General features: G+C 44.2%; 1 protein-coding gene across 2 annotated transcripts in view; it reads left to right on the forward strand.

The window, feature by feature from the left end:
• cdh4 (cadherin 4, type 1, R-cadherin (retinal)) overlaps positions 1-27,019 on the forward strand; it is a 310,166-nt gene that overhangs the window by 242,720 nt on the left and 40,427 nt on the right. For both annotated transcript variants that reach the window (XM_083771514.1, XM_083771515.1), the window contains exon 8: positions 11,681-11,853. In XM_083771514.1, coding sequence (XP_083627640.1) covers positions 11,681-11,853 — 173 coding nt within the window. The remainder of the gene's footprint in view (positions 1-11,680; positions 11,854-27,019) is intronic.

Genomic DNA, 27,019 nt, shown 5'->3' on the forward strand with positions numbered 1-27,019 from the left:
CCTGAGGGGTGTGATGGTGCTCCTGAAAGGACCATCTAACGGTTGGAGAGAGAGAGGCCTGAGGTGCAAATTAGGGACGGAGAGAGGGTGTGGACGAGATGTTTCATTCAAGTGTAACGTACGTGTGTGCGTGCGTGCGTGTGTGAGTGCGTGCGTGCGTGCGTACGTGCGTGGTCAGAGTTTCCTTTTTAACCCATTCTGAACAGGCACCCATGTTGGTGTCGGCATCATGTTATGCTTTAGCTATTGAAAAATAGCAGATCTACAAGCTCATAGCGCGCCACCGAGTGGCGCGCTACGAGCTTGTAGGTCTGCTATTTTTGAAAAATCGAAGAACGACTGACATTTTTTAAATCTGATCTCAGGTCAGAATGGGTTAATAATGAAACTGTCAGGATGTAATAGACATTTTTTTAATCTGATCTCAGGTCAGAATGGGTTAAATATACTTTATTTAAATTCTTCATGGTACAATTTATGCAGTCATATTACATATTACAGTTCTCAGAGTTTCCCCTGTCCGTCCATTCATCCGTCCGTCTGTGTGGTGTTTCTTTGTCTCTCTCTGGGTGTGTTTGTTTTCTCTCTCTCTCTCTCTCTCTCTCTCTCTCTCTCTCTCTCTCTCATTCTCTCTCTCTCTCTCATTCTCTCTCTCTCATTCTCTCTCTCTCATTGGCATTCATCTTGGGCCTTTAGAACCCTCCAGAAGATCTTCCCCACTTATTTCCTATACCTAACAATGTCTTCCATATACTCCCATTCCTCATCTGTCTGCATCTGTCTTCCTGACACTGCTCCATGCCCCCCTCTATCTACCTTCCGTCATCTAATTGGTAGGCAGATGTTGAGCCTAGCTGACTAATATTTAGGCAGCTCACAAAAACTCCCACCATTCCCCCCATGTGACCGAGCGGGACACCACCGCCGGTGATGCATGTGCGCGCGTGCCATGGGTGACATTTTCAGCTCCAGCAGTTTTGGCGGAAAAGTAATTAGGATTTAGAATTGGTTTTCAAATTAAAGTGGAATTAGACAGGGCTGAGGCATTAACCCTTTCAGTCATGTCTCTGGTCCAAGAGAACACTAATCATATTACTGAGTAGCGTTTATTGAAATTAATTGTGGCAGAGGTGCCTTGTGACACCCGTGAACCCCTCGCCTCCATTGGACTGAAGGGTTGTTCAAATATTGATGCTCTCCTCAGTGGAAGAGTGGAGATTGTTTCTCTTCTTTCTCTCTTTCTTTGGCCTCTCTCTCTATCTTCCCTTCCTATCGGGCAAAGTGACAAATCGTGCTTTGAAACTTAATGAAGTTTGAAATGGAATCCTCGGCTACAATTATCACGTTGTTGCAAGCTGGAACAGGAATGATGGTGCTATCCTTGGCCCAGTTGTCAGAGCCATGCAGGCCAAGGAAACACCTGTAGCCCCCCAGGGCGTTCTGATCCTGACAGTCTAAAATGCAGTACATCTCCTGTTTCCCCGAGACAAGTGAGTTTATCCCATTCTGACCTGAGATCAGATTCTAAAAAATGTCAGTCGTTCTTCGATTTTTCAAAAATAGCAGACCTACAAGCTCGTATCGCGCCACTCGGTGGCGCGATATGAGCTTGTAGATCTGCTATTTTTAAATAGCTAAAGCATAACATGATGCTGACACCAAAATGGGTGCCCGGTCAGAATGGGTTATTACAGCAGGGGTGAAAGTTTACTGTTATATGTCATGTTTTGTTACTGACTACTTGAAAAGATTCTGCCAGTTGACTTGACAATATTGACCACAGCTCAAAATGGAAATTGGAAATAGATAATTGTAACTTTTAATAAACTGTTGCCCTTAGACATTTTACACTTCCTACTCCGTAGTCGTGTTTATATTCAGTTCAGGTATCAAATCATACTCACTAAATATTTCATATTCACCTATCCTGTTTGTGATTTTCATGGACAGGACCTAGAGGTGAAGAGAGGGTATACGGCTCGGTGAGCTAAGGGCTGCTTCACTGCTTTTTGCAGATGATGTAGTCCTGATGGCACGATCGGTCCAAGACCTTCAACTCTCACTGGACCGCTTCGCAGTCGAGTGTATGAGTGGGATGAGTATCAGCATCTCCAAATCTGAGGCTATGGTTCTCAGCAGGAAACTGATGGATTGTGCAGTCCAAGTAGGGAATGAGATATTAACTCATTCTGACCTGGGATCAGATTCCTACGAGGTTTCCGCCGGACACACACTGGTCTGATGAACCCATTCTGACCTGAGATCAGATTCTAAAAATGTCAGTCGCTCTTCGATTTTTCAAAAATAGCAGACCTACAAGCTCGTATCGCGCCACTCGGTGGCGCGATATGAGCTTGTAGATCTGCTATTTTTAAATAGCTAAAGCATAACATGATGCTGACACCAAAATGGGTGCCCGTTCAGAATGGGTTAACTCAAGGGAAGGAGTTTAAGTATCTCAGGGTCTTGTTCATTAGTGAGGGGAGGACGGAGAAGGAGATCAGCCGGAGAATCGAAGCAGCATGCAGGGGCTGTACCGCACTGTTGTGACCAAAAGAGAGCTGAGCCAGAAGGCAAAGCTCTCTGTCTACCGAGCAATCTTCGTTCCTACTCTTACCTACAGTATGGTCATGAATCGGCCGAAATGAGTTTTCTTCGCCGAGTGGCTGGCATCTCCCTGGCAGAGATAGGGTGAGAAGTTCAGTCACGCGAGAGAGACTCGGAGTAGGGGCTAAATATGTATTTTCTTTTACAAAATGTTATAGCAATTTATTTTCTATTACTTACTATAGTCCTATTAGACCCCAGAAATGTACATCTGGCCACAAAATATCACAGGATCTAATAAATGTCAAGTGGGGGGGTGATAAACTGACACATTGAGCCGTATACACAGTGGGTATATCATAGGCTCAATATGTCAGTTTGTTAGGGGTGTCAAAAAAAATCGATTCGAATTAGAATCGCGATTCCCGTTATGAACGATTCAAAATCGATTCATAATTTCCAAAAATCGAATTTATTATTATTTATTATTATTATTATTATTATTATTATTATTATTTATTTTTTTATTTTTTTCTGGTTAGTTATAGGAGTTTTCACTACATGGTGTTTATAATATGAAATGTAAGCTCACCCTAACCCTCACCCTTACAGTAAACATCATGTCTTCAGTCATTTTCAAGTTAATCACTTCAGTTGGCTGGAGTAGATTGTGATGAAATCCTATGTATTGAATCAAGAATCATTTTGAATAGAGAATAGTTTCGAATCTGGAAAAAAAATCTTTTGAATAAAAAAAAAATCGTTTTTGAATCGAATCGTGACCCCAAGAATCGGAATCGAATCGAATCGTGGGACACCCAAAGATTCACAGCCCTACAGTTTGTACTATATATATAGCTACCATAGTGTGTCTTACACACTATGGTAGCCCCTATATAGTACCCCCCTTCACATTCAGTAGATCCTGTGATATTTTGTGGCCACATGTAATTTCCTGGGGTCTAATAGGACTATATAATAATAAAGAAATCAAATTTAGTTAAAAAATACGTATTTAGCCCCATGTTCGAATGCCCCCGCCCCCCCTGTAAAAAATGGCTAAAATCACTAGAACAAAAGAAAGCGGCAAATGAAAAAACAAAGTAACACTCATCTTTTACTTTCTCTAATGACAACCTACTAAAACAATCAACCTTGGTTAAAAAAAAATAAAGTTGTCCTTTATAGTCTTTATCTGAGTTCCTTTTAACATTATTATCTTATATGTTTAGGGCTTTAGGAGGCCCACACAGTGTGATCATGATCACTCAGACTCCTGTCCGTTATAAATATACATATATATAAATAATAAATATATATATAATTGACTGCTGTACATGTATAACTCTCCTTCCTGGCCTTGCTGCATCCTCTCTCTCAAACCTCCGCAGTCCACAGCACCTCATCCCAAATTCTGCAGCTGACTTAGTGTTTGATCTCCCAATATTTTGGCAGCCCGACCCACAGCGCTGCGTAGCTCATAACCCTACCTGAATAAATAATGAAGCCAGGGGAACTCAGGGGGCGCAGGGGTAAAGGTCCTGCCTATACCACGGTGCCGAACAGGGCTCTGAATCCTCCACGGTGCGTCCAGCTCGGCCTGGAGTAACCCAACAAAAACAATTGGTTGTCTTCTTGCAGTTGAATTTCTTCGCTGCAGGCCGGTGAAAAGAAACACCAGGTGATTCCATGTATTGGAGGAGGAGGCATGTGGTTTGGGTTTCAATACTAGCTCAGTGGCCTTGTGGTTAGAGTGTCCGCCCTGAGACTGGGAGGTTGGCGTTCAATCCCCGGCCGGGTCATACCAAAGACTCTAAAAATGGGACCCAGTGCCTCCCCTGCTTGGCACTCAGCATCGAGGGTTGGATTGGGGGTCCCTGCGATATACTAGCGTCATGTCCAGGGGGTGTACTTGTACATCAAGCTGCCTCACGCTACAGAAACAGGAGATAGGCTCCTGCCCCTATGGGCCTCATGGCTACAGAAACAGGAGATAGGCTCCTGCCCTATGGGCCTCATGGCTACAGAAACAGGAGATAGGCTCCTGCCCTATGGGCCTCATGGCTACAGAAACAGGAGATAGGCTCCTGCCCTATGGGCCTCATGGCTACAGAAACAGGAGATAGGCTCCTGTCCCTATGGGCCTCATGGCTACAGAAACAGGAGATAGGCTCCTGCCCTATGGGCCTCATGGCTACAGAAACAGGAGATAGGCTCCTGCCCTATGGGCCTCATGGCTACAGAAACAGGAGATAGGCTCCTGTCCCTATGGGCCTCATGGCTACAGAAACAGGAGATAGGCTCCTGCCCTATGGGCCTCATGGCTACAGAAACAGGAGATAGGCTCCTGTCCCTATGGGCCTCATGGCTACAGAAACAGGAGATAGGCTCCTGCCCTATGGGCCTCATGGCTACAGAAACAGGAGATAGGCTCCTGCCCTATGGGCCTCATGGCTACAGAAACAGGAGATAGGCTCCTGCCCCTATGGGCCTCATGGCTACAGAAACAGGAGATAGGCTCCTGCCCTATGGGCCTCATGGCTACAGAAACAGGAGATAGGCTCCTGGCCCTATGGGCCTCATGGCTACAGAAACAGGAGATAGGCTCCTGCCCCTATGGGCCTCATGGCTACAGAAACAGGAGATAGGCTCCTGCCCTATGGGCCTCATGGCTACAGAAACAGGAGATAGGCTCCTGCCCTGTGGGCCTCATGGCTCGGCAAGGCTACTTACTATGTGGTTTCAATACCATCCCAAGCAGTCTGAAGACCATAGCCAGCAGTCAGCAGTGCAAGAATATTAGGGCCAGGCTTGGGACAGTTGTTTAAGCTTTTGTGGAGAACTTGTAGAGTCTTATCATAGAGTTTTGTGTTTTGAGTGGTAATGTTTTATGGGACAGTACCGTGAATACGCTGTGGTTTCACCTGCATGTGACACAACCATATGGACAGCTCTTGTCTTTAGGCATCTCTGTTGGATGCATTCATTGCATTTGACCTTGCCTTCATTACTACACTAATAAGTGCCAATCTCTTCATCTTTGTAATGCTGTGTATCGCTGTGTGTGTGTGTGTGTGTGTGTGTGTGTGTGTGTGTGTGTGTGTGTGTGTGTGTGTGTGTGTGTGTGTGTGTGTGTGTGTGTGTGTGTGTGTGTGTGTGTGTGTGTGTGTGTGTGTGTGTGTGTGTGTGTGTGTGTGTGTGTGTGTGTGTGTGTTTGTGTGCGTGCGTGCGTATTTGTGTGTGTGTGAGAGAGAGAGAGTGATAGAAATACAGAGAGAGAGAGAGTGAGTGCAATTGTTGGCCGTCGGCCCGGATGTCCGGAGGGAATTATATCTTCCGGTATTTGTCATAAAAAAATTGCCAAACCCGGTAATTACGTCCTCGCGACCTTTTATGTCAGTAATGAAACTGTTGAAATGGTGGAGTTCTTCAATATCTCTGAATCATCCTGGACAATAAAGTCCTTTTAGAGCACCACGGACATCCATAAAATGCTGTCAGCAAAAACTCTTTGCATTTTGCAAACTCAAGGTGATTTCTGTTGCTTTCGCCCTTAGAGTATATATATTTATAGAGAAGGCACCCAGAGGAAATCTTGAGGCGAAATGTTCCCAAACGTTGGGTCGCGGACCACTTTTTATCGGTATACCTTTACCTTTTGGTTTGCTACATTTTGTTTAAAGTTATTACCTTTTGTTTTTAATCTAAAAAATATTGTAAAAAATAGCAAAGATTTTCATGAATTAAAAACAAAATTCAATGATTTTTGTCAGTAATTTTCATGAAGAAATCAACGAAAATTTTAAGAAATTCCAGAAAAATTAGAAAACAAATGTTTTAGAAGTTGTGAAAATAGCAGATCCACAAGTTCACAATGTGGCGCGCAGCGCGTGAACTAGTTTGGGTCCCGGGGAGTCGGGGGGGGGGACACATCAAATTTCTCTTTTGGGTCACGGGCAAAAAAGTTTGGGAACCACTGGTCTAACCCATGTTACTCTATTGCCCCCCCCCTTCTCCACCATGTCAACTGCTTCCAATTAGAACAAATGTATCCATATTAACCCATTCTGACCTGAGATCAGATTCATACGAGGTTTCCGCCGGACACACACTGGTCCTGACGAACCCATTCTGACCTGAGATCAGATTCTAAAAATTTCAGTCGTTCTTCGATTTTTTTCAAAAATAGCAGACCTACAAGCTCGTATCGCGCCACTCGGTGGCGCGATATGAGCTTGTAGATCTGCTATTTTTCAATAGCTAAAGCATGACATGATGCCGACACCAAAATGGGTGCCCGTTCAGAATGGGTTAAATGAAACATGCATTGCCTCTGAAACCATATGTCCTCTGCATGTCCCCCAACCTCTCAGACCTCAAGAGCAAAGCCATCACAACACAGAACACAACCATACGGGCTCTATTATTTGCACTGCCTCCATCTGGTCGCAGACATAGATCACTGACCTGGAAACAGGCCCGCTGTTTGTTTTTTTTTACTTTTCTTTTTTTTTTACTTCTGCCATAGCACCAACCAAAATACCTCATTGAATATTATTTGCTTTTTGATAGTGTTTGTATCATTTATATCTTTTATATCCGTTATATGTCTTGATTTATCTTGCGTACTGTGAAGCACTATGGCATCACATTGGGGGCGACTGAGGCTCAGGAGGTAGAGCAGGTCGTCCAATGATCCATGGGTCGGCGGTTCGAATCTCGGCTCCTCCTCCTGTCTACATGTCGAAGTGTCCTTGGGCAAGACACTGAACCCCAAATTGCTCCCGATGTGCTGGTTGGTGCCTTGCATGGCTTCCGCCGCAATCGGTGTATGAATGGGTGAATGTAATGCACAATCTATGTAAAGCGCCTTGGATAAAGGCGCTATATAAATGCACCATTTACCATTTACCATTTACATTACCTCCAGAGACAATAAGGTATACATACGAGAAGAAGAAGAAGAAGAAATGCGTTCTGGTAAATCAAGTTTACCAAGGGTAACTGGACTAAGCATCAGATACTTGTTTACAGCCAGGCCCACATGGAGCATTTCATGGTAGTGGTTCAATGCCTTGTCCAAGGGCACTTCAACGGTGGTAATTTTAACGTGTCGGACCGCTGATTCGAACTGGCGACCTTCCGATATCTAGCCCGCTCCGCAATCCACTCGGCCACCGCTGCCACAACGATACGATATGTAGCTCTCAAACCAACCAGCCACCAGTGCTCACCACACTGGTTGCTGTTTGCATCCAACTGAAAGCATAATGTGATAACCTACAAGAATCAGAAGGCACCTAAGGGCGGATAACATACTGTAAGCAAATGCCACCAACAACACAAATGTTATTAGCGATACAAAGAGACAGTTATGTGATTTGCAGCAAATAAGTAATTAAAGATTTGAACTGTGAAGAACAAGGTTTCAAATGTTCTAACCCCCCCCCAGCCAAAAGAAGTGAAATATTGTACAATACATACATCCATGTATTACATGAGCCTCTTGATGAGCCTCTTTCACTGTTTAGATCACATCATGAGCCGAGCGGCGAGCGCTGTGTATTGCCTCTCACTCACAACTGCAAACGCAGTTGGAATATGGACATAGTAGAAAAACAATGTTTGTATTGGAAGTAATAGATTTTCGGCTTGTTTGTCACGGCTTGTTTGGCACATTTTTATATAACGTATAATGCTACTGACGCATTGGATGGTGGGTCTGCCTACTACGCAGAGAAGGGAATGTATACAGGCCATCTTATCTTATCTTATTTTATTTTATTTTATTTTATTTTATTTTATGGGCATGTCATGTGGACTACCTGCATCCCTGTAATAAATAGGGGTGTAATCCTGGTCTCTAAACTGGCCAGCCTGATGGAGGGGAAAGGAACTGGTTGGAATAACGTGTTCCTTCCACACGCTACGTTCAACCAGGAAAACTCCCCCCTGTCAGGTGTAAAGGAGCAACTTGGACACTCAAGCATGAAGGAAGCATGAGTTCAAGTCCGTTGCTCTCCCCAGGTTGGCGGAGGGTGTGTAGAGCCCAGGATCACATTAGATGATTGACACAGGGGTGAAAAATGGGTTACAAAATCGTGGGATAAAAAATATAAAAAAGGCATTTGAAATTAAATAACACATTTTACTTTTCAGGATTCAACAATTCAACAATAGCAAAAGAATAATTCAGGATTTCAATTTTAAATATAGCAAAAATAGCTGATCCACAATGCGTTTTGAGCTTGTAGATCGGCTATACGACACTAACGACAGTAATATAAATAAATACAGTGGCCCTCTCCATCGTCAAAGTTGCCCAGCATGTGCTTGTTGGTCTCTGCTGTTTCTCGGCTCTCCGGTATACCTTAACCCATTCTGACCGGGCACCCATTTTGGTGTCGGCATCATGTCGTGCTTTAGCTATTGAAAAATAGCAGATCTACAAGCTCATATCGCGCCACCGAGTGGCGCGATACGAGCTTGTAGGTCTGCTATTTTTGAAAAAAATCGAAGAACGACTGACATTTTTTTAATCTGATCTCAGGTCAGAATGGGTTAATCAGACCTGTGTGTGTCCAGTGCAAACCTCGTATGAATCTGATCTCAGGTCAGAATGGGCTAATACCTATTTACAGGTATTTCCCGCTGTATCCCCTCCTGCCCTGGTAGTGGCAGCGCTGGCCCCTAAATGGCCGCCTGACAGAAAGTGTCATTTTCTCTGAGCCTCCTGTGAGGGGGCCGAGGTCTCTGAGCCTCCTGTGAGAGGGCCGAGGTCACGTCTCTCTTCCTGCACAGAGTGCTCCTAATTGCCTGGTCGCATTTGTGAGAGCCTGGCTGACAAGCTTGTGCAAATCAATAGTTCTGCTTGGGGGGAAGCTGTGGTACAGGACACGTGCGCACACACACACACGCACGCGAGCACACACACACACACACACACACACACACACGCGAGCACATACACGCACGCGCGAGCACATACATACACGTGCTGACAGACAACAACCCATCCCCTGTCTACCTTAACCCATTCTGAACGGGCACCCATTTTGGTGTTGGCATCATGTTATGCTTTAGCTATTGAAAAATAGCAGATCTACAAGCTCATATCGCGCCACCGAGTGGCGCGATACGAGCTTGTAGGTCTGCTATTTTTGAAAAATCGAAGAACGACTGACATTTTTTAAATCTGATCTCAGGTCAGAATGGGTTTAATCAGACCAGCGTGTGTCCAGTGGAAACCTCGTATGAATCTGATCTCAGGTCAGAATGGGTTCATCAGACCAGTGTGTGTCCAGTGGAAACCTTCGTATGAATCTGATCTCAGGTCAGAATGGGTTCATCAGACCAGTGTGTGTCCAGTGGAAACCTTCGTATGAATCTGATCTCAGGTCAGAATGGGTTAAATGGCAGTGTTTATCTGTGATTCCAAGACAAATAGGGAGAGAGCATGGTACCATTGAGGGGAGCTGCAGCGCTGTCACTGAAGGCTAATAGTAATGGATGGTGGAGATGTCGACCCAGCGCTGCTCATTACTAACCCATTCTGACCTGAGATCAGATTCATACGAGGTTTCCGCCGGACACACACTGGTCTGATGAACCCATTCTGACCTGAGATCAGATTCTAAAAATGTCAGTCGCTCTTCGATTTTTCAAAAAATAGCAGACCTACAAGCTCGTATCGCGCCACTCGGTGGCGCGATATGAGCTTGTAGATCTGCTATTTTTAAATAGCTAAAGCATAACATGATGCTGACACCAAAATGGGTGCCCGTTCAGAATGGGCTAAATGGACTCGGTAGAGCTACAAACTTCTAAAAGCCCTAGCCCTGAAATGTTTGCTGCTACGTACAGGGCACTTTCATTTCTTGTCTGGTTTTCTGTGTTTCCAGATAGTGGTGGTCTTATACAGAAGGTTTTCTGTGTTTCCAGATAGTGGTGGTGGTCTTACAGAAAGAAGCACATCTCTTGCAGTACATTGTTTGTGTATGTGTGTAAAAAAGGGGCTTGAATAATCCATAGCTCTATTTTCACAATATATTTATAGTTTTTTCTTCATCCTGTTTCTCATGCTGTGTATTTACCCTTTCAAGAGTGTGTGTGTGTGTGTGTGTGTGTGTGTGTGTGTGTGTGTGTGTGTGTGTGTGTGTGTGTGTGTGTGTGTGTGTGTGTGCGTGTGTGTGTGCGTGTGCATGCGCGTGTGTGCGTGCGCGCTGTCTATGTATCTAGGAATGTATGAATATAATGTTCCCTCGAGATTGGACCAATCGCAGCTCATACTGAGATTAGGTTTCAGGCATCACTGGGTTGAAAAAGGTTTAGCCTCCAGTATGTACCCAGGCTTTTATTTCTGTTCGCCTTCGGCTCAAAAAGGAAAAGCCTGAGGAAAGGAAACCCATTGATAAATTTGGCACCGGAAGCCCCACTTCCTTGTGTTTTTCGTTAACCAATAACAGTGTGCGCTGTCACTCCAAAATTCGGTGATGTCAGTGTTCTCCGCTGGTTTCTACCGGGCGGGGGCTCTGATCGCTGAACCAATAGGATCCGCACCGCCTCTTTTGGACCGGCACACAGGCTGGGCCAGCCTGGGCCAGGCCGGGCCAGGCTACAAAGCAGGGGTTTTCAACTGATTATGAACCAGGGACCACCACCCTGACTGAGAATTAACCTGGGGACCACTGTTGTTTTGGGAGGGGGGATACCGTCGTGGTGTGGGGAAAAGAAATTAACCTTCCATATTAAACTCATGTTGCTGTTCATTGTAACTTACTATGAGTAAGCAGACACCTGCGGTTGATTATGGGCACATTTCTTTATAATGGTGACTCAACCAGGCAATCCGGTATGGTTTCCCTTGAGATTCTAACTAATTTTTCTGTGGAAGTTCAGAGTAGACTTCCCAGTAACTGATCGACATAATTTGTCACTAGATCATTTACTGCATTGTTTCTCAACTTCTGGTCAATACAATAAATTCAAATATGAATCTTCCCTTTCCTACATTACTAAATGCATGGTCAGGGACCACATGCAACACCTTCACGGACCACCAGTGGTCCACAGACCACCTGTTGAAAACCCATGCTACAAAGGGTTCCACTCATCACCAACCTTTCCCTCTCAGGCTCGTCGGTGATGCAGGTGACGGCCAGCGACGCTGACGACTACACCACGGCCAACGGCATGGTGCGCTACCGCATCCTGTCCCAGACGCCCCACAGCCCCATCCCCAACATGTTCACCATCAACAGCGAGACCGGAGACATCGTCACCGTGGCCGCCGGCCTGGACAGAGAGGTCAGTGTTTTGTCCTGTTTAACACGGCCATTCTGACCTGAGATCAGATTCATACGAGGTTTCCACTGGACACACACTGGTCTGATGAACCCATTCTGACCTGAGATCAGATTCTAAAAATGTCAGTCGTTCTTAGATTTTTCAAAAAATAGCAGACCTACAAGCTCGTATCGCGCCACTCGGTGGCGCGATATGAGCTTGTAGATCTGCTATTTTTAAATAGCTAAAGCATAACATGATGCTGACACCAAAATGGGTGCCCGGTCAGAATAGGTTAACCCATTCTGACCTGAGATCAGATTCTATAAATGTCTTCTACATCCTGGCGGTTTTCTGATAAAGCTATATGTTTCTGTGTCAGTCGTTCTTCGATTAAAAAAAAAATAGCAGACCTACAAGCTCGTAGCGCGCCACTCGGTGGCACGCTATGAGCTTGTAGATCTGCTATTTTTCAATAGCTAAAGCATAACATAATGCTAACATTATGGGTTCCCGCCCCAAAATGGATTAAGTTAGGATTATTTCAAAACATTTTCAAAAAAACATTTAAAAAAAAAACCTTCATTCAATGATTTCATGAAGAAATAAAAGAAAAATGTGAGAAATTCCATAAATTTAGAGTAGTGAGTATATAGTGAGAATAGCCGCTTCGCACCGCATTGTGAGCTTGTAGATCTGCTATTTTCACTAGTTTAGGTCACATGAGGCTAAAAAGTTTGGGAACCACTGGTTTATAGGGCTTAGAGGTTGAGGTTTCTGCAACAGCTCTGTTATAAAACACATTTAATCACCTTTTTGCGTCATGTATTCCCATTTTGTGTCCACTTTACTGTTACCCAATGGCCTTTCATATTAAACAAAAGACAAGGTCATATATATATATCTGTCATATGAGGTTGTAATGCGTTGATCTGTTGCTCTGCTGTACTGTATGTGAAACTCCATTACCCGCTGTATTACGGTCTTCACCTTCAGCTCCTATAGCAAAAGCACTAATAAGGCCACATAATAACCTATAACCCCCCATATAGCAGGTCTCAGTGATTAAGGGTATTTCGGCTTTTCAGGGCAGGCTCACAAGGTCACTCTAATAATGCATTACTACACCGTTCTCAGAAGTGCAAACCAACCAGTATTGTTTTCCATTATTTTCATGTTTCTATTAACCCATTCTGACCGGGCACCCATTTTGGTGTCAGCATCATGTTATGCTTTAGCTATTGAAAAATAGCAGATATACAAGCTCATATCGCGCCACCGAGTGGCGCGATACGAGCTTGTAGGTCTGCTATTTTTGAAAAATCGAAGAACGACTGACATTTTTGGAATCTGATCTCAGGTCAGAATGGGTTCATCAGACCAGTGTGTGTCCCAGTGGAAACCTCGTATGAATCTGATCTCAGGTCAGAATGCGTTAAAGTTTATTGGGGTAACTGACCAGACAGTGCATCAACCACATACTCACAAAGTCCCCAGAGACCTGTGTTTCATGTCCTTCCCATTCTCTGCACACACACACACACACACACACACACACACACACACACACACACACACACACACACACACACACACACACTCACCCCAGAGACTTGCTTACTTTATGTTGTCTGTCTGACTGCCTGACCTCTTGTGGAGGTTTGTGTGTGTAACTATAGTAACTGTGTGTGTGTGTGTTGAGTATGTGTCTATAGCGGCCGTGTTTGTGTCCATCCTCCACCGCCACTAGAGACACCCCTACAACCCTTCTGTCTTCTGTATTACAACACTAATGAGCCGGGTCAGAGCGGAGTCAACGTTTGTTTATCCCAGCTTGCTTCAAGTAGCCTGTGGGCAGCAGAAGTATTCTATGACGGACTGCTTACCCTAAGGCTTGTTATGGCTTCTGTGGCTCACAGTACACCCACACAGCCGTGTGCACGCGTGCAAACATACGCACGCACGCACGCACGCACACATGCATGCATGCACGCACGCACACACACACACACACACACACACACACACACACACACACCTTCTATTCTGTGGCTCTCTATATATTAGTCCACCAGTCCAAGTCCAAGTTGAGCCTTAAAGGTCTGAGCGAGAGTGTACAATGGGTTATTATAGGACCCCAATCAATACTGTGAAATCCACAGTGTTCATTTAACACTGAGAGTGTGCAAATGCGGGTCCATTTGGTTCACTGATAGACCTGTAAAGTGTCCATTTGGACCCCTGGTGGTCCCCGAATTCGACGTTGAGAACCCTTGGTCTAACATTGAAGGAAAACTATACTATAACTGGCAATCTGATATGGGCACTCCAATTTATACCCCGTCATTATGATGGTAATCTGATCTCCTTTTAATTTAGTTGGCTGAATTTTACTGCCGTCATAAAAGGACAAGTACTGATCTGAAACGGCAGTGTCTGTCTCATAATATTTATATTTCCAAATCCCACTGGGCCCTTCTGACTCTGAGCACTAATCCTGGACAGACGACGCTTTCACGCGTTGACATTTTAAATCGTGATTCCTTTTTTACAGGCAGGGTATAAGGGAAGCGTATTTGGCGAATAACTACAAAAGGTAAAAACGTTCGAATTTGGGGGGTTTTTTTCTCCCTTTTAATACACGGCGGACATGAAGGCTCCTCTCGCATCCAGGTTTTACAAAGAGCTGGCATGGCATGATGACGGCGGTACATTTTGTGGGACAATATAACCCATTCTGACCGGGCACCCATTTTGGTGTTAGCATCAAGTTATACTTTATCTATTGAAAAATAGCAGATCTACAAGCTCATATCGCGCCACCGAGTGGCGCGATATGAGCTTGTAGGTCTGCTATTTTTGAACAATCGAAGAACGACTGACATTTTTTTAAATCTGATCTCAGGTCAGAATGGGTCAATCAGACCAGTGTGTGTCCAGCGGAAACCTCGTATGAATCTGATCTCAGGTCAGAATGGGATAAATGAGTGGTGTGAATGCAGGCCAGCGCTGCGTTGGCCCAGGCAGGGGAGGTAGCAGCTGATGTGACTGAGGAAAGAGCTCATTAATCTGGACACATCAAACCAGGTTTCGGTCCCACCTGCCTCTGATCCTCCCTCTAAAACTGGGACGCACGTGGGCGTTCACGTGCCTGCTGTTGAGGTCACCAACACACACACACACACACACACAAACACACACACACTGTCCACACACACACACACACACACACACACACACTCTCGCATGCACGCATGCATGCATTCACACGCGCAGCACGCACACATGTGCACACACACTCACACACGAGGGACTTGCGGGCGGACATAGATATGGTCACTGACGGACGGAAAAAACGTCGCTTTTCAGGGAATAAATAAATAAATAACTTAGTCATTTTAAATTACTTTAATGACTTTAAGTGCCACAATCTTTTGTATTTTTCCAGTTTTTCATGTGTCTATGAGGTGACAGTACTTCATTAGACACCCTGGAGTCGTTTTTATGTACAATGATGTATTCCCTTTGTATTTAGGGTTTCTTCCTGGAGGCTGAACCCTTGACAAACGTCAAACGTGCCAATGAAAAAACAGTAATATAGTGACATCACATTATCAGCCCCTCCCCTAACCCCTCCCCCTTTATCATACAACTACAGCTGTGGGTGCGGCTTCAGTTCAGGTGGATCACCACCCATCACCTAACCTGACCCACCACCACCCACCAGGCAAACCAGGCATACTTAATGAACTGGTGGGCGTGCCCGCATATAAAAACGACATTTTAATAATACTGTATACACTTCTTTTGAAAAACTTGACCTGATGATCATGTTTTAGTTTGGAAAAAAATCACGGCACAACTACAGTTATTCACTTTCACATTTTTCAAAAGCAGCAAAAATACCTGATCTATAAGTATACGTCATGATTGTGATGAATTGTGACCTTTTTTCACTAATTATGAGCGACACTGTCATGCACTACTGTAAGACGAAGTAGGGCATTCATTAAAGGACCACTTCACCACTTTTCAACCTATCTTCATATAATAGGTCCTCACTAATAATCTTGAAAAAATGGCGTAATTCTTTTTCTACTCGGTCTGTGTCTCATAGGAGGGCTGTGGGCAGTTCAGAAACCATCATCGATGGGGAATATAAGCTAATAAAAACTGCAGGCTTTCTAGTCCTGAAAAGTTGCAATGCGAAAATGGAAGCCATCGTTCTCACGATAATGAAAATCTAAACATTTTTGTAAAAAAATCTTGTTTAAAAAATGAGTAGAAAAGAATCGTGCCATTTTATCATGATTATTAGTGAGGACCTATTATATGAAGATAGGTTGAAAAGTGGTGAAGTGGTCCTTTAAAAGAATAAAACATACAGAGACATACTGTAGGTTTCTGCCCGAATGTAACTGTACACATACTGTACACACTGCTGCACTAGGGTGGAAATTTGGTGTTTACATTAACAAAGATGTTAATTAATTTTAACTGTGTACCTGTGAACCAAATGGAAATAAATCGATTCCATTTGTTATACACTCTCGATTTTAATTGTGTACATGCATAGACAGCCACACTATATATCCCATGATTCATGCACACTGCTGATTGCGCTGTAGTATAGACGCATAACAACATTAACCCATTCTGAACGGGCACCCATTTTGGTGTTGGCATCATGTCGTGCTTTAGCTATTTAAAAATAGCAGATCTACAAGCTCATATCGCGCCACCGAGTGGCGCGATACGAGCTTGTAGGTCTGCTATTTTTGAAAAATCGAAGAACGACTGACATTTTTAGAATCTGATCTCAGGTCAGAATGGGTTAATCAGACCAGTGTGTGTCCAGTGGAAACCTCGTATGAATCTGATCTCAGGTCAGAATGCGTTAACCCACATGCATTAGAGTCTCTCACGCTCTCTGCTCTCTCCTTTAGCTAATTAGAATATTCATGTGCTTAATTAAGGGGTGAACTGCGTTGTACCCATGACGAGGAGGCCAGGGGGCGCATGGAGATTACCGTACGCTGATCACCACCGCTGAATACCAATTAATTACCCCTCTAGTCTACACTCACATGGCTGCGGACCTCTCACCTCCAGTGGTCTCACATGCCACTGCATATTTTAGCCCACAGGTTAACCCATTCTGACCTGAGATCAGATTCATACTGAGGTTTCCACCGGACACACACTGGTCTGATTAACCCATTCTGACCTGAGATCAGATTCTAAAAATGTCAGTCGCTCTTCGATTTTTCAAAAATGGCAGACCTACAAGCTCGTATCGCGCCACTCGGTGGCGCGATATGAGCTTGTAGATCTGCTATTTTTCAATAGCTAAAGCATAACATGATGCTGACACCAAAATGGGTGCCCGGTCAGAATGGGCTAACCAGCTGGGCTAAGCTGTAAACATGCATGTACATACGTATATACGCATAAGTCCTCGAGACTAGTACTGTACTGGATCAGGTGCCCATGTGTGTGTGTCTGTTGGACTCTATATATATATATACACTACATATAGGGCTATAGGGCTGGGCAATATTCACTTCAAATCAATAACACCATTAGTTCAAACTTTTGCCTCGACTGCAAATTAAATTAAAGTCGATATGTCCCTGTTGTACGTAGCTGTCTATCCATCTGTTATTGCTGCAGCTGTGAGTGTGATTTAACCCATTCTGAACGGGCACCCGTTTTGGTGTTAGCATCATGTTATGCTTTAGCTATTGAAAAATAGCAGATCTACAAGCTCATATCGCGCCACCGAGTGGCGCGATACGAGCTTGTAGGTCTGCTATTTTTGAAAAAAATCGAAGAACGACTGACATTTTTAGAATCTGATCTCAGGTCAGAATGGGTTCATCAGACCAGTGTGTGTCCAGTGGAAACCTCGTATGAATCTGATCTCAGGTCAGAATGGGTTAAAGACAAGGATGGAATGGATGGAAACACAGAGATAAGATAAAATAATATGACAGAAGATTATACTTTATTGTTATTCTTGGGAGTTGCTGTCATCCCTTGAGGGCTCTTTTTAATACCTAGATTCCCCTGTATAGGCAAACGTTTTTGTAGTGATGGAGCACTACTTTTTTAATTTGTTTTGCATCACATGCTGCAACAATAGATTAAAGAGACAAAGTAAGAGCTACCTCAACTAATTAATTTGCTGTTATTTTGTCATAACACACCTAGCTCGCCAAATAATGTCTTTGCATTGTGTGGTTGTTCATTGTTTGGCGCAGCGATGCCAATAAACGAATTTAATTGAACTGAGCTGAACTGAAAAGTCCCATGGAGAGAGACACGCAGCGGCCTGTCCTCATGAGACCTTGCCATGTCACAGCTGGCATGGCCAGTCTCCATGTATGCCCGCTGTCCTTTGGAACGCCATAGATTGGCATGCAGAGCTGTTGTCTTTCCTCTCCCCCAGGCTATCTCACCCCCCCCCCCCCCCTTCAACCCCACCCTTTGGGCACACTGAATAGGCGCGGTGCTATGCAGTACCTCTCTGTCTGCCAGCCTGATGCCGTTTCCAGGATGGAATCTCAGCAGGATTAGCCCATTCTGGCCTGAGATCAGATTCATACGAGGTTTCCACTGGACACACACTGGTCTTATTAACCCCATTCTGACCTGAGATCAGATTCTAAAAATGTCAGTCGTTCTTCGATTTTTCAAAAAATAGCAGACCTACAAGCTCGTATCGCGCCACTCGGTGGCGCGATATGAGCTTGTAGATCTGCTATTTTTCAATAGCTAAAGCATAACATGATGCTGACACCAAAATGGGTGCCCGTTCAGAATGGGTTAGGACATTGCCATTGACAGCTCCGGGGACATGATGAGCGCCCACAGGCCGGCCCTATTAGGCCCTGGCCCGGGGATTCAGGCACAGAGCCGGGCGCCTAAATGGCCCTGGGCCTTCACGGCTGCTTTGGGAGGTGCTGAGTCAGTGTAAAACTCAGCGGAGACGCCTATTACCTGCCTCTGTGAGGATTTAGCCCTCCGCATGCCAGCCAGCGAAGCCCGTGGAGGATTGTCATCCAATAGAGGTCTGAGAGAAATCTTGGATGTGTATAGTATCATATCTGAATGCATCCCTGCACAATAGATTTCCTGGAAAAGGCTTCGGAGAAGCGTTCGACCGTTAACACCTATTCACAACCCAAAGTGAGCTTGTGTTCTGAATGAACCAATTGTATTTTGCGTTGTTCTTTGTAGGCCTGCTTTGTGCTATAGTAATTCATTTTGTTTTGATGTAGAATTCCTTGGGAGAGCTCAGAAGCACAGTAGAAATGAAAGCGCAGAGGAAGAGAGCATCAAACTAAAGAAAAGCACAAACAAATGTGCTGTTAAGGAAGGTTAAAAAAAAACAGGTATTAGATGAGCTGTTTATTTTGTTATTGCTCATGTTTAACAATAACAAGCATGTAGGGGTGGTATTCAGTTTCAATATTGTCTTGCTTCATAATGCTTCAATGGATGTGCTGCTCTGGATATTACTGTTCTTCCATTTGTGACAACCGCATGGCATTGGCAACTTAGATATGTGTTTCCATGTCATGTCCATAAAGCATATTTGAATTACACGTAATTTAATTTAATCTCTCCATAAATGATGTGTATCACTGCCTGCGTGCAGGTGTCCTTTGCGTATCTCGAGAATCGTTGGACCGATCTACTTCCAACTCGGCATGTATATAGGCGAGGACCCCGAGGTGGTGCAGTGCCCTGCCCGGTGTTATGTTGGTCAGATCAGCCGTTCTCCAAACATATACCAATCTCAATGTATGGAGAGCCCTGATGGTATCAATATGACGTCATACCCAAGTAATACTACTTGAACTAAGGTACAATGGGTATTGCACAAACAGTGTTTCCGAACGAACTCACATTATCACACTAATTAACCCATTCTGACCTGAGATCAGATTCATACGAGGTTTCCACTGGACACACACTGGGTCTGATTAACCCATTCTGACCTGAGATCAGATTCTAAAAATGTCAGTCGTTCTTCGATTTTTCAAAAATAGCAGACCTACAAGCTCGTAGCGCGCCACTCGGTGGCGCGCTACGAGCTTGTAGATCTGCTATTTTTCAATAGCTAAAGCATAACATGATGCTAACACCAAAATGGGTTCCCGTTCAGAATGGATTAATTGATTTGAATTTCAATATATAGGCAGGCACAGTACTGCTGGCACAGAAGAGGGAGCCTGAGGTAGGAATCTGAGAAGAAGTGACGGACAGGTCACAGGTTTAGCTGTCAGTGAATGTCTATTAGATCGAGGCCAATGGCTGTGGTCAGTTGGAGACAGGCCAGACAAAATTAAGCCATGCCCTGATAGGTTGAGGCAAAGTTGCTTGATACAGAAGATACGCCTTTCCACCAGTGCTGCACCAGTGGTATGAAAGTGTTATACTTCTGGTGTCCTAAGTGTGCACGCGGTCACCCCACGTGAACTCTGTTGGTTGTCAGATCTCACAAACGTCCTGTGATCTGTGTCTTGAGTGATCTCAGTGTGAGCACATTTTCTTTTTCCTGTCAGAAGATAGTGAGACAGTGTTGAAGAATGTGTCTAGTATATCTAATGACTATGGGGTGAAGTAATATATCATAACCAATGTGCTCACATCACTTCTCCCATTGGAATAACGATAGTAAACTCAGGACAGCCGCTGGTCTCCTAAAGGGTCAGTGCACCCCCGTAAAACACCGTCTCGGTTTCATCTACTGTCTCTGATTGAGGAGAATGAAGAGAGGTGTCAACGAATGTAGGAGTGGCCAGGGAGTCATTTGATCGGGAAAGTCTGAGAGCATGCTGGATGACTGTAGAATAGCATGGAGCTGCGTGAAAAGTGGTTGCATTAGCCCATTCTAACCGGGCACCCATTTTGGTGTCGGCATCATGTTATGCTTTAGCTATTGAAAAATAGCAGATCTACAAGCTCATATCGCGCCACCGAGTGGCGCGATACGAGCTTGTAGGTCTGCTATTTTTTGAAAAATCGAAGAACGACTGACATTTTTTAGAATCTGATCTCAGGTCAGAATGGGTTTATCAGACCAGTGTGTGTCCAGTGGAAACCTCGTATGAATCTGATCTCGGGTCAGAATGGGTTAGAAGAAACACAGAGACCGAGAATAGACAGAGACGGACGGACATGGAAGAGACAGATTGTGACAACATTCTAATTGTTTTGCATGTCTGATTTCTGTGCAAGTAGTAATTCACGATTTAATTATTTATACATTGATTCATTTTCAGTCCTGCTCGCGTTTAATTAGTTTTCGAACTGAAACAATTTGCCTGAATAATAGGTTTTATATTTCTGTCAGATGCCACTTCATTTATATTTTCACAACTGTGCTCCTGCTTTAACAAAGATACAATCTAACTCCCACGCACACACTCGCATACTCTCATGGTGACGTGACACTGTTGTAAGACTGATTAGGAATCAGGCTGGAGTTAAAGGAGAATTCCATGCTAGAATGCTTTCTTACCTTTCTTTGTAGTTGTTACGTCCCCACCAAAGAGGTCCAGGTGTTATTTTGTGCAAAAACTCCTTATTGGCTATTTCCCCTACCATAAGCCCTCGATGAATTGCATTGAATTGAATGGGAATTGAATGGGGCTATGGGGTGTTGTGCTAATTTGCTTATTTCCATCGCTCAAAATTATAATTTCTTTGTATATATCCTCTCTTCATAATGTAAATAATCTCCCAAGCGGCACACTTTACTACTTATTTCGATGGAAATAAGTGAATTAGCATAACACCCCATAGCCCCATTCCATTCCCATTCAATGCAATGCAATTCATTGAGGGCTTATGGTAGGGAAAATAGCCAATAAGGAGTTTTTGCACAAAAAAACACCTGGACCTCTTTGGTGGGGACGTAACAACTACAAAGAAAGGTAAGAAAGATAAGAAAGCATTCTAGCATGGAATTCTCCTTTAACTCCATGCTACTGTCATGAACGGACAGATATTGCCATCCTGCTCTGGCCCTTCTTGGCTTGAATTGTTGATTAGCGGCCAACGAGCCCTTTTTCCATTGGCCCTTTCTTCTGCCACCTGGGTGGTAAAGTAGTAAAGGACCCCTTTTAGTGCCAGTGAAAAGGCACAGGGGATTTAGTGTCGGTAGAGCCCCATGCAGAGGTGTTCTTATGGCCTCAGACGGCTTCCAACCCTGCAGATTAACCCATTCTGACCTGAGATCAGATTCATACGAGGTTTCCGCCGGACACACACTGGTCTGATGAACCCATTCTGACCTGAGATCAGATTAAAAAAATGTCAGTCGATTTTTCAAAAATAGCAGACCTACAAGCTCGTATCGCGCCACTCGGTGGCGCGATATGAGCTTGTAGATCTGCTATTTTTGAAAAATCGACTGACAGGGCTTCCAACCCTGCAGATTAAAGTCTATGGGGACGGACGGCTTCCAACCCTGCAGATTAAAGTCTATGGGACAGACGGCTTCCAACCCTGCAGATTAAAGTCTATGGGACGGACGGCTTCCAACCCTGCAGATTAAAGTCTATGGGACGGACGGCTTCCAACCCTGCAGATTAAAGTCTATATGGGACGGACGGCTTCCAACCCTGCAGATTAAAGTCTATGGGACGGACGGCTTCCAACCCTGCAGATTAAAGTCTATGGGACGGACGGCTTACCAACCCTGCAGATTAAAGTCTATGGGACGGACGGCTTACCAACCCTGAAGATTAAAGTCTATGGGACAGACGGCTTCCAACCCTGCAGATTAAAGTCTATGGGACGGACGGCTTCCAACCCTGCAGATTAAAGTCTATGGGGACGGACGGCTTTCAACCCTGCAGATTAAAGTCTATGGGACGGACGGCTTCCAACCCTGCAGATTAAAGTCTATGGGACGGACGGCTTCCAACCCTGCAGATTAAAGTCTATGGGACGGACGGCTTCCAACCCTGCAGATTAAAGTCTATGGGACGGACGGCTTCCAACCCTGCAGATTAAAGTCTATGGGACGGACGGCTTGCGGGAGAAGCTGAGCTGTTGTTGTGGGTTGTGAGAGAAGACTGCTTATTATTACCCCTCACTGCTGGACTCTAATCTAACCGAGAGAGCTTCTTGTTCAGCACTTCTATAGGACTCATTAGAGACCTTTACTGGCTTGTTAGGGTACCCCCCCGTGCGTGCGTGCGTGCGTGCGTGCGTGCGTGCGTCCAACCAGTTCCCATTCAGTTGAGCGTGAGCAGATCTATATACATGCACTATAGGCCCATAAACACACAACTGCTCTCAGGTGTGCCTTATAACCCTGCAGGAAAGGCTGTGAGTGAGAGAGAGAGAGAGGTTTATTTGTTTTACCCATTGCATCTTCAAACTGCTAATAGTCGTACAGCTCTGCATTGTCAGCTCAATTTGTATGTACAGTACGTGCCCAGTGTGTGTCCAGACAGAGACGGATGCATCAAAGGTTCTATTTACTGGATTGCTCTGTAAGGGGAACGGCTATTGATATTTCATTATCTAATAAAGGTCAGCCTTTGTATTCATTAATAAGAATTGTCTGGAGCAGATTAACATGTGTTTGAAGCTCTAATAAGCTCTAAACGACCAGGTTTAAGCCATTCTGGACAGGAACCCCTTTTGGTGTTTTAAGCATTATGTTATACTTTAGCTGTTGAAAAATCGCAGAATAGCAATAGCAAATAGCTAAATTTAGGGCAAATCTTTGAATTGATATTCTTTTTAATTAAGATCTTTGCTTCTGGGGGTCCCTGAAATAACATATTTTCAGATGGGGGTCGGCGGCCAATTACAGATATTTCTGTGGGTCCTTGACATGAAAAAGGTTGAGCACCACTGACATTATATAAACATAGGTTTTTCAGAAAACGGTTACGATTTAGAAGCAATTCTTTTTAGAATCAGCCTCAGGTCTAAATTAACCTGACGCTGCCAGATCCAAGAAGCTTGCTACACAAATTTGTTTCACAGCTTATTGGGATCTGGGATCGCGGAAGCAAATTCGATGACGGGGCTGTTCCTTTTTTTCAAGATACTTGGTAGATGATTGGATGGGACCGTCTGTCTATCACCGTGTGGGTGTGCAAACACAACCAATCATATTGACGTGTCTAGATAGCTTCACATCCGGTTTCGCACATATCCCGCCCTTAGCTCACGCTGATTGGTCCGGTACGGAACGGATTTTTGTCAGCTCAACTCCCTGAGAGATCCCAGATGAAGGCTGTGTTGGGGAACATGGTTACCCAATACCGCCCTCATCTGGCAGCGTCAGGTTAGGTCTAAATGGGTTAAGATTAAAGATGTATTTGCATTAATGCTTCATACCAGATAGGTCAGTACAGAGACACAGGAACCCAGGGGGGTTAGAGAGAGGAGGGACACGCCAGACAAGATGGGGGTGATGGGGGACTTGAACAGGGCTCACAAGGTGCATTACGGTCTGTACACTAAGTGGCTGAGCCACTAGGCTTTAAGTCTTTTAACTACAAGGTCTTGGTGATCTGACTGATATGGCTGTCAAATGTAACCTTTCTCACTGACAGAGACAGTGTGTAATTTGTTGTTTGACTGCGCCGCTCCCTAACTCATTGTTGTTTGACTGGTTTCCACTGGACACACGCTGGTCTGACGAACCCATTCTGACCTGAGATCAGATTCTAAAAATGTCAGTCGTTCTTCGATTTTTTTCAAAAATAGCAGACCTACAAGCTCGTATCGCGCCACTCGGTGGCGCGATATGAGCTTGTAGATCTGCTATTTTTCAATAGCTAAAGCATAACATGATGCCGACACCAAAATGGGTGCCCGGTCAGAATGGGTTAACGCAAAGTTTAACTGTATTCAATTTGTTGCAATAATAAATGGTTATCTACTTTGACGTGAGTGTTTTCTGTCTAAAATAAAAAGAGAGAGAACCAAGCATTAAAATAAAGGGGAAAAAAGAAGGTCAAAGAAGCAAAGGTCAAGAATCAATAACACAACCTCTACTGAGACGTATTTCCACTTCTCCAGGCAGTCTCCAACATCAAGGCCTCTCAGGTCTTTGCATGTTATGACCCCAAAGTCAACACAGCCCCACATTAGCCCACTGATACAACATGTAGCCGAGGCCAAACAGTAGTAGCCTGAGCTCACAGCATTGGTCTGCCTTTGATGCTTAGGTTCTCTCTCTCTCTCTCTCTCTCTCTCTCTCTCTCTCTCTCTCTCTCTCCCCCTCTCTCTCCCTCATACACACACACTCTCCCTCTGTAAGACTGGCGCAATGGAAGCTTGAGCCAAATGGATTAATTGGCACAGAGAAAGGCCACATAGCAGACAAGCTTATGGTGGGAGAAGAGGTTGAGAGAGAGAGAGAGAGAGAGAGAGAGAGAGACTGTTCCCCACCAAGCTGTGGCAGGGGAAATGATGAACTTTCAGCACCATGGACAGGGGCACGGTTCAGCACTGTAGTGTGGATGGATACAGCCTCTCTTTCCCCTCCTTTTTACCACGTTGGTTTGCTCGGTTGTGTGTGAATGCAAAATGCATTTGAACGTGCAAAAAAAGGTAGCTTGAATCTGTAGTCTATGCAGCGCTTTAGTCAATCAATCTGCAGTTTGTCACATTGGTGTGTGTGTGTGTGTGTGTGTGTGTGTGTGTGTGTGTGTGTGTGTGTGTGTGTGTGTGTGTGTGCTTGTAGCACTGCCTGGGGCTGGTCCCTCTCAATATAACTGAGCTAAAGACTGTCCAGTGCCACTGTATTATCTGCTGCATCGTGGTGCTTCTGAGAGTGGCGGCGCCTCCATTAACCCATTCTGACCTGAGATCAGATTGATGCGAGGTTTCCGCCGGACACACACTGGTCTGATTAAACCCATTCTGACCTGAGATCAGATTCTAAAAAATGTCAGTCGTTCTTCGATTTTTCAAAAATAGCAGACCTACAAGCTCATATCGCGCCACTCGGTGGCGCGATATGAGCTTGTAGATCTGCTATTTTTCAATAAAGCATAACGTGTTGCTGACACCAAAATGGGTGCCCGTTCAGAATGGGTTAAAATGAGTGATGATCTGGGTCTGCTCCCACAGCTGAGAGAGGAGACTTTTAGGCTGTAATGGATAATCCTTTCACCAATGCTCAATGCTTCTTCGCTGCATTGCATTGCCTTAACTTCAACAGTGTGAGTGAGCGCGTGTAGATGTTAGTGTGCAAATAAGGGGCACCAACAAATCCCAGTTATTGATTGATTGATTGATTGATTGATTGATTGATTGATTGATTGATTGATTGATTGATTGATTGATTGATTGACAACAAGCATAATTTATGTACAAACACAAAGATGCACATTTTTGTCGAAGGGATCACAAAAGAAAACCCAGAGGCATATTGCCATTGTGGTCCCTTAATGCAGTAAAAAACAATCAAATGCAACAATAAAATAATATAATTCTAACATCATGATATGTAAACAAATAAAATAAAAACTCTTTAGGGAGGACTTAAAAGTAGAAGTAGACCCAATCAATTTTGTGAATGTGGGCAACCCATTCCATGCAACAGCTGAAGAATACAAAAACCAGGCCTTTCCAAATATTCCAGTAGTTATTGCATGGAACAAAATGTGTGGCGCTACACCCTAGTGGAGTATCTATGGACATCACAAATCCTTGAAAAGTATTTGAATAAATACTTGGGTGCCTTTTTTTGTTTTTACAATCCTGCACGTGAATTGTGAACCATACACATTTCCATAAACAACACTCTGGCCCCTTTTCCACCGGTTGGTTCCAAAGGGGAACCGGTTCAGTTCTTTTTGGTTCTTAGTCCATGAGCCAGAGCTCCAAAATTGAAACGTTAATTATGAATTGAGTAGGCAAAACCATACCTATATTAGATTGTTATCACCGTGAAACTTCCCCATTGAGTACTTACATGAAGACAATGATCTATTGTATTAAAAAAATTACATTTTTAAATATGCAAATGAGGCATTATGTAGGAAAATATGCAAAATAATCGAAAATATGAAAAAGCTACTACTGTGGAAGGGTTATCATGTATTAATTTACTTGTATTGATCCTATAAACAATTTAATATAGGGTATAGTTTGCCCACCAAATTTTCTGGCTCATGGACTAAAAACCAAAAAGAAC

This window comes from Protomyctophum parallelum, assembly GCF_964188405.1.
Source record: "Protomyctophum parallelum genome assembly, chromosome: 8".
NCBI classification, from domain to species: Eukaryota; Metazoa; Chordata; class Actinopteri; order Myctophiformes; family Myctophidae; genus Protomyctophum; species Protomyctophum parallelum.